The sequence below is a fragment of the Myotis brandtii genome, unplaced genomic scaffold, assembly GCF_000412655.1.
Source record: "Myotis brandtii unplaced genomic scaffold, ASM41265v1 scaffold225, whole genome shotgun sequence".
Taxonomy (NCBI): domain Eukaryota; kingdom Metazoa; phylum Chordata; class Mammalia; order Chiroptera; family Vespertilionidae; genus Myotis; species Myotis brandtii.
In genome coordinates, this window is record NW_005358435.1 from 3,775,367 (window position 1) to 3,784,789 (window position 9,423).

At 36.5% G+C, this 9,423-nt stretch overlaps 1 protein-coding gene across 5 annotated transcripts in view; it reads left to right on the forward strand.

Moving 5' to 3' along the window:
- STAU1 (staufen double-stranded RNA binding protein 1) overlaps positions 1-9,423 on the forward strand; it is a 50,898-nt gene that overhangs the window by 18,911 nt on the left and 22,564 nt on the right. For all 5 annotated transcript variants that reach the window (XM_005866204.2, XM_014539689.1, XM_005866201.2 and 2 more), the window contains one exon: positions 7,406-7,504. In XM_005866204.2, the coding sequence (XP_005866266.1) occupies positions 7,406-7,504 (99 nt within the window). The remainder of the gene's footprint in view (positions 1-7,405; positions 7,505-9,423) is intronic.

Consider the following 9,423-nt stretch of genomic DNA (forward strand, 5'->3'; position numbering starts at 1 on the left):
CTTGGCCTACCACCTAAACAAGCTGCCCCTGATTTACCAGGCCCCCTGGTAGATGGGTAGAAGGGGGTAAAGAGAGATACTTTCAAAAGAAAACTTGATTTTTTTTTTTTACAAGTAATGCATATGAACTATACAAATTCTTTAATTCAAAAAAAGAAAAATGATTTATAAATTTACCACTTGTAGAAAATCATAAGCATATTGGTGATGTCAGTGCATATACAAGTAAATACATGCACCTACCAATTTTACAAAAATGGGATGATGTGCTGGCCAATGTTGCACAGAGATTGAGCCCATGAGCCAGGAGGTCACAGTTCAATTCCCGGTCAGGGCACATGCCCAGGTTGTGGGAGGGGGCGTGCAGGAGGCAGCTGATTGATGATTCTCTGTCTCATTGATGTTTATATCTCTCCCTCTCTCCCTCTCTCTGAAATCAATAAAGCATATTTAAATTTAAAAAAGGAATGATATTCTACAGTAACCACCTTTTTTCACTGATGTGTTTATCATGAATATCATGCTACTTAATTCCATGGAGGACTCAGATTCAACGTGTATCTAAGCACCTTTTTAAAAAATCCTCTTTATTTATTTTCAAGTCCTCACTTGAGGACATTTTTTCCATTGCTTTTCAGATGGGGAGGGAGGGAACAGAGACACACACACACACACACACACACACACAACACACACACACACACACACATCAACTGGTTGCCTCTTGGACTTGCCCCAACCAGGAGTGGGGAAGCAAAACTGTAACCCAGGTATGTGCCTTTAACTGTGCCCTAGACCAGGAATCAAACCTGCAACCCTTTGGTACGTGGGCCAATGCTCTAACCACTGAACAAAACCAGTGAAGTCTCTAAGCACCTTTTAATAGTTCCATTGTGTGCACATACCCGTTTGTTTGTTTTTTTCAACAGAGGCATGGTTATTTAGGTTGTTTGCAGTTTTTCCTGTTACAAAATACGTCATCTGGAACATTGTTGTAGTTAAATCTTTGTGTATGTCTGTGGCTATTTTTGTGAGCCACAGTCCTAGAAGTGGAATTTCAAGGTCATGTATGTGGCTAGGATCCCCACCAGAAACATGGTACCATTTTAGTCCTCTCCCAACAGGGCGTGAGCAGCCTGTTTGCCCACAGCCGACCAGCATTGGAAGTTGTCATTTTAAACAAATTGTCCTTTGTGCTGTTGAAAGTTTTGGAAAATGTGATTGTGTGGTGAATCAGTTCATCTTCTCTAGAACATAGCCACTAAAGGCAGTAGTTTCTGTCTGCAAGGCTTTGTGCTGGGACCCTCCTCCTGTGGAACTTAGTTGAAGACTTGACAGACCTTAACATTAGTATCAAAAGTGCAGTGAGTGCTAGAATGGAAAAGCATCATGCATTGAAAGCATAAAATGCCTTGTTTAGAGTGGAGTAATGGTGGAGTATTCAGAGACGTTCTCTCTGAGGAAGTCATTAAAGCTGAGACTAAGGATGAGCAAAAGAGCAGGGTAGGACGTACCTTCCCAGCCAAGGGAGCAGCCCATCATGCAAAGATTGGGAAAGCACTTTTACTTTATTTTAAATCTAAGGCTTGTGCTAATAAAGGATGACTTAAGTGTCTGAGCTGTTAGGAGTAAAATGGTCATAGCTACAGTATCAGTAATAGGGAAAAACAGGAGCTAGCCATTTCCATTAGTAAGGAAATGGCTATATGTATACATTTATCAAAGGGAGAACCAGAGTGTGGTAAATCTGTATACATAGGCATGAAAGGCGACTCATAATCTATTGAATGGAGGGACTCAAGATCCAGAACTGCTGTTATGCATTTAGTGTGATACTGATTGTGTTTAGGTAAACAAAAAAGCCATGTGTGTGTGAGCGCAGTTTCTATCCTGACGGTTATATCAGACTTTAAAGTTTTTTCTTGAAGGTAGTGGTAGACGACAAACTTTTAAGAAATTGTACTGAAGTTTCTTCCTGGTCTTGAGTCCTTATCTTCACTTGGACCAGGGATATATTTAGGTAGAACTAAAACTAAAACTGGAGACTTTAATCCTCATTATATGATCAGGGTCCACTGAACTCAGTTTTTATTTTTGAGCTTTATTTCCAAGCTCTGTAAGGATTTACACTGCATGACCTTTATTCTTTTTTTAGATGTCTTACAAAGAAAAGAGAAAATATACTTATTTTTAAAATAAAATAAAATTTATTCTATTTTACAGTGATTATGTAGGTCCATGGACCTTTTTATGAATCTTTACAGTATGAAATTTTAATTCTTCTAGTTTTTAAACATTTTTGCTGTTTGTCATCCTACATATCATTTCAGTACTATTCATCATATATTCCCAAATATGCTAAGCAAGACTAAAATAATAAGAAAATGGAAGAAGAATGAAATCTCTAGGTAGATGATACAGTAGTAAAGTAATTGTCATTATTACATCATCCTTTAATGTTCTTATTGCATTGCCTAATGTATTGCATTGTCTTTTAAGAAGATACAAAAGAAGACTAGAGATGCCATCTTTTTACTCTACTTTTAGCATTCATTGAACCCAGGTGAGAATTCAGAATTTTTCTTTTTCCATCCTTACTGGCAAAGAGAAGAAAATTGACAGAGGAAGACAAATTATCACTAGACAAATCAGAAAATAAGTGCAAAGAGACAGCAGCATTCTAGACTCTAATTGCGATGGTGAGATTGTTTAAGTAAAATCTCAAATTGTGACTCTTCAGAAGATACCTGAGATAAGTTTTTCCATACTCAAGAATCGGCGAGTGAATAATATATTCCTATGGTGTATGAAAAGGAAATGTGTATTCTCTTTTAGTCATTCAGCAAGAAGAACTTCATCACACAATATTTTCTGACATAAACCTGGACCATCCAGCTTTGATTTCTTTTTTTTTTAAGTATGTATGACAACATCCTTTGATCCTTTATGATATTTGGGCACCAGAATTTCTTAACACTTATTGTCCACAAAATAAGTGAACAGATATAAGAGGAGAGTACATACAAAGTGATTGGAAGGAAATAGATGATAATAACAATGAAAAAAAAACCAACCATTAGTTTGATCCTTCTTTGGGGTTTATAAATCTAAAAATGAAAGCATTTTTTTAGTTATGGAACAAAGAAGATGGCTGTTCTCCCATCAACAAAGTTATGAGTTGGTTTCAAGAGTGTGTTTTGACAGTACCAGTACAAGAAGAATCAGAGTTGTGATAAGCTAGAACCTATTGGAGATGGATTTAAAATCTGGCATCATTATAAGTGGGCTTTGCTCTAGATTCAGGTTTGCCAGCCGATGAGCAGTTGGTTGTATAAAAGGACCTTGCTCATTTCAAGTACATATGCCTTCGAAACTACAAACCTGGGATAAAAACTTGGGTTTGCTATTTTGAATTCTTTTTGAAATGATTTTTGTTATCCTTTATTCTGTATTATTTGTAAAATGACTTGAAATATAGAAAAATAAAAAGGGTCTATTGGAGCCAGATGGTAAATGGTGATAACTATTTTTTCCTGGCATAATGAGGGTTAAGCATGGTTCAGAGTGTTTTTTTCTTTTCTTAATGTTGCCTAGATTTTATTGCTGAACCATACACTATGGGATTGATGTTAACAGTAATTCCCACTTCATGAAGGTAAGACTAAGGGCCTACTACACTTTCCCCATCTTACTGGGAATGGTATTTGTGGATTTGTTTTGAGTCATTTGCTGCTTCCCCATTGCAACATTTTGTGCAATTTAGATACAATCAAAATTATTTATGTAAAAGAGCAACATAATCTCACTTCCTAATAAATGTATATCTTCGTTTCCTCTTTTGCATTTTTATTTTACTGGCTGCTTTGTCCCTATTGAAATTCCCTTGGAAGCAATGGCTTAGAGCAGTGAATCTCAACTCTGGTTGCTAATAAAGTCATCTGGGGACTTCAAAAACAAACAAACAAATACTGTAAATAAAATGGATATTCAAGCCCTACCTACAAAAATTTGAATTTATTTGTTTGCAGGGGGCTCCGACAGCTGTCTTTGTAAAGCTCCAAAGTGATTCTAATATTACTGTGGTTGAGAGCCACTGGCTTAGAGTTTATAAGATTTAGCAGTAGACTACTGTTTTCTATTAGACCTATGTGGAACTTCAATATATAAAAAAGAAAAGTAACATTTCATTAGTGGAAACATAAAAGTTTGAATTTTATAATATTTATTAAGACAATCAGTTAAAACAATTTATGTGATTTTTTTACACCACAGAATTTTATATATATTGTTTTCATCCATTTAAAACACACATGGCTGGAAAAGATAGTCTTAATTTTATAATAGTGGTTAACTCTGCCTTGGAAAGGAGGATGAGAGGGGCTTCACTATGTTCTTTATAAAAAAAATTTAATGTCAATAGTACTTAATGTTGACATTTGTTAAATCCAGCACAGTTGCCTGTTACATTGTTTGTACTTTGCTGTATGTTTGAAATAGGTCATAATTAAAAATAAAAGTTAAAACTAATTGGACTGGTAATAATGGACAAAAACATTGAAAATTGGGCACAGCATGGCAATTGATGTCTCTATCAGCCTCACCACCTAGTTTATTTCCAACTTTTGTTCTGGTTGCACATAAGGAGAACATACTCATTGATACAGTTACTTAGCATGAGAGTTTATCATTTTTTTTGAGAGTTTATCATTTTTTTAAAAGTTAATTTATTTAAAAAATTTTCTGGATACTCTTAAAATAAATAGCTATCAAAAATTCTTTTGTGCACAAAAGTGGGTTAACCTGTTAGCACAAGTTAATGTGCTGATAGACTTCTGTGTGTTAATATTTGGTGTGAAACATACTTTTTTGCTGCTTTAAAAACATTAAGATAAAATATACATTAACATAAAGGTTGCCATTTTGACCATTTTTTGAGTGTATTGTTCTTTGGCATTAAATATATTCTCAATGTTGTGCAACTATCATCACTAATCATTTACAGAACTTTTTCATCATTCCACATAGAAACTCTGTACGTGTTAAACAGTGACTCCCCCTGTCTTGTCCCCATTCCCTGATAACCTTTATTATTCTTCTGTCTCTATGCACTTGCCTATTCTAGATACATCATCTAAATAGATAAATTTGTCTTTTGTGTTTGGCTTATTTCATTTATCATAATGTTTTCAAGGTATCATAATGTTTTCATCCATGGTGTAGCATGTTTCAAGATTTAATTCCTTTTTAAGGCTGAATAATATTGCATTGTATGACTATGCCACATTTTGCTTATCCGTTCATCTATTGATGGATGTTTGGGTTTTCACCTTTTAGTGATTGTGAATAATGTTGCTAATAGGTATCTGTTTGAGTCCCTACTTAAATTCTTTTGAGTATAGATCTAGAAGTGGAATTGCTGGATCATATTGTAAATCTGTGTTTTAACTTTTTGAGAAACCACCAAACGTTTCTACAGAGGCTGCACCATTTTACATTCTCACCAGCAACATAGAAGGGTTCCAATTTCTCCACATCCCTGTCAACACTTGCTATTTTCTGTGGCCATTCTTATGGGAGTAAAGTGGTATCTCATTGTGGTTTTGATTTGTATTTCCCTAGCGATGTTGAGCATTATTTCACATGCTCTTTGGCCATCATACCTTCTTTAGAGACATGTCTATTCAAAGCCTTTCCTATTTTTGAGTTGGGTTGTTTGTTGTTGTTGTTGAGTTTTGTCGGAGTTCTTTTCTGGATATCAGTTTTTTATCAGATATATTTTCTCCCGTTCTGTAGGTTGTCTTTATTCTGTTGATAGAGTCCTTTAATGCACGAAAGTTTTTAATTTTGATGAAATTCAATTTATTTGTTTCTTTTGTTACCCATGCTTTCGGTGTTACATCCAAGAAGTCATGCCAAACCCAGTGTCATAAAACTTTCCCCGATGTTTTCTTCTAAGAATTTTATTATAATTTTTGCTCTTATGTTTAGGTCTTTGATCCATCTTGAGTTAATTTTTGTATATGGTGTAAGGTAAGGGTCCAACTTCATTTTTTTTGCGTGTGAATAGCTTTCCCAGCACCATTTGTTGAACATACCTAACTTTAAAATACAGTATTATTTTTCTTTTTAGTTTAAAACCAATTTAACAAATAAATGTCAACCCAAAGCCTCTGTGAAACCTATGCCTTTTAAGGTACCTTGCTTGAAAATTTCTGGCTTTAAGGATTCACTCATAAAAAGGCAGGCCTTCTTTCTCCTGAGGGTTTAAACAACAGGAATAAAAGTGTGTTTAGCTTAATAAACCACCAGAAATACTATGCAAATAGTTTTGATCAGGCAGAGAGTGACATGAAACTAGATTGGAAGAACATTAGAAGGTAGAGAAGGAATTATAAATAGTATCTGGGGTAAACTTATTTGTACAGGATTATATTCTTGATTGCATTTTTTAAAAACTTTCGGTTTTATTTCTTTTAATTACACCTTAAAATAATGATTCAGTGTAGGTGTAGGATCTACTTGATAAAACGTAAGAAAATCCTGAATGGTCCTATACACCTTGCCCACTCGATAATTTCAGCCACAGGTTCCTGTCAGATAGTTCAGATCTTGGAAATGGGGTTTTACATTTGTATGACTACAGAGTCCCAGTAATATGAGGAAAAGCACAGCTTGCTTGCCATGGTTTGGGGGCACTTTGTGGTTACCAAGCTTATCTAATTTTTTCTATTAATCATGGCAGTGCAATATAGAATCATGTTATCAGCGTGCGCAGAATTGATCTCTGTCACTCTTTAGGTTCAAGCCCTGGCTGGAGGACTGTAAATGAACCTGGTTACAAATATAGAGTTTCAGCCTTTGTTCAGGAGACTTTATTAGTTTTTTATTTTTACCAGCAGCAGTAAGTATGAGATGCTTGGCAGTTTCATAATAGTTCCACTGCATCCTTTTGGGAAAAAGTGGTTTCCAAGGACTTCATGTCCAGATAAGAAACCTTAGGTGGAGAGACTTATATTTGAACTTGCCAAGTCCCACACAAGTCTGCCTGTGTTTTGACTTTTTCCAAAACGTGACTTGCCAGTCCTTGAGGAGGGCTTTAGAAGTCACTCTGCCTGAGCAGCCAGGGCATCTCACCATGCCATGATTAGGCTGATTTCACACCCAAAAGTCCATTATGTGTACATTGTTTATGGTGGATTTATGAGTTGCAATCTGACCCAAGTTTGATAGAACACTTTTTTTTTAACCTTTTAAATTCACTGACACATGGTAGCATGTGGCCTTGTTCTCACTGGTTTGATGCTCAATCCATAAAGCCAAGGTTCAGTGTTTTTAAGGTTTATCACAGCTGGGATGTTGATGATTTTAATAAGAGTTAACTACTAAACAATTATTATTCTTTTAGGTGAATGGAAGAGAATCAGAGGAAGAAAATCTCAATAAATCTGAAATAAGTCAAGTGTTTGAGATTGCACTTAAACGGAACTTGCCTGTGAATTTTGAGGTAAGTTTATTTTACATGTAGGATTTTGTATTATAAAGTTCTGTTGGCATTCATAGTTGGAATTATATTTTTCCTAAATAACATTGGAATAATCACATATATGTGAACTTCAAATTTATGATTCAAACTGTATGTTTAGCCAAGTGCAGTATTCTCTCTTTCTAGGAGTTGTTAGGGGCAGCGGGTCCATGGATGGCCTCAGTAGGTCTATAAACCTAAAATGGGCTGAGGAACATTGCATTTACGCTCACATGTGTATTCTAGAGAGGGTCAATTATTTTCATAAGACTCAAAAGCATCTGTTATCCCAAATGTTAAGAACCTTAAGTGTTCCCTAAAAATCTTGTCAGAGTAATTTTTTGTTGTTGTTTTTGTTAATCCTCACCCAAGAATACTTTTCCATTGATTTTTAGAGAGTGGAAAGGGAGGGGAGAGACAGAGAGAGAGAAACATCAATATGAGAAAGACACATCATTGATTGGTTGCCTCCTGCACGTGCTCCAACTGGAGCCAGGAATCGAGCCTGCAACTGAGGTACATGCCCGTGACTGGAATCGAACCTGGGACTCTTCAGTCCTTGGGTCGATGCCCTATCCACTGTGCCAAACCAACTAGGCCTTGTTAGAGTAAATTTTAAAAGGACATAGGCTTTGTCATTATCCAGCATCTGCCCCCCCCACCCCACGCTCCCAGTTCACCCATTTAATAACTTAATTGTTGGAGACTTTATAGTCTATAATTCAGATGTTGTTACTTTTCATGTTGTCCCAGAGCTCCCATAAGCTACCTTCCTGCTTTTTAATTATTTTTTCTATTTGCTGTTCTAATTGGGTATTTATTTCTACCTTGTCTTCCAAATCGCTGATTAGATCCTCTGCTTCACCCAGTCTACTTTTCATATCTTCTAGTGTGTTCTTGATGTAAGATATATAATTCTTCATTTCTGTCTGGTTCTTGTTCGTGGCCTCTATTTTTCTTTTCATGCTGTTGCAATTTGCACTAAGTTCCTTAAGCATCTTTTTTTTTTTTTTTTTTTTTTTTTTATTTTATTGATTTTTTACAGAGAGGAAGGGAGAGAGACAGAGAGTCAGAAACATCGATGAGGGGATGTGCCCACAACCAAGGTACATGCCCTTGACCGGAATCGAACCTGGGACCTTTCAGTCCGCAGGCTGACGCTCTATCCACTGAGCCAAACCGGTTACGGCCTTAAGCATCTTTATAACCATTGCTTTGTGAACCATGTCCAGCACGGCCAGGGGTGAACCTGAGGAGGGGCGGTGAAGCATTAAAAAAGAAGACAAAGAGAATACAGTTGGGGCCAGGTAGGATCACTGTGCCTGGATGAGGAACAGTGACACAGCCTATAAGCCAAAGGTTTATTTTGTAGTCAGATCACACAAAGCAAAACAAGGGTAAGATGTTTACAGTGTTCTTGTGAATTTCAAATCTGCTTCTTTCCTGTTATTGCTGTTCTCTGAACTCTATCAAGCTTCATTTAGGCAGCACTTGCTGCACCATCACCCCCTGCCCTCCTCCCCCACAGCCCACATGCCTCAGCTACCTAGGACTGCAGGGTCGGACCATAAGGTCAAGCCTACAACCATAGTATTTTGGCTATAATTGTGCTGGGAGGGCTTTGCCCTCCAAGCTGGGACTTGTATGTGACTTTGCCACAAGTCATTCCGAGGCTTGGACCTGTCTGAATGCTGTAGCCACTCTCCACAGCTTTGAACTCTCTGTCTGATAGGTTGCTTGCCTCCATTTCACTTAGTTCTTTTTCTGGAGATTTCTTCTTTTTTTTCCCATTTGGGGGTTGCTTCTTTATCTCCTCATTTTAGCTGTCTCTTTTTTTTTTTAAATTATTAAATCTTTATTGTTCAGATTATTACATTTGTTCCTCTTTTTTCCCCCCATAC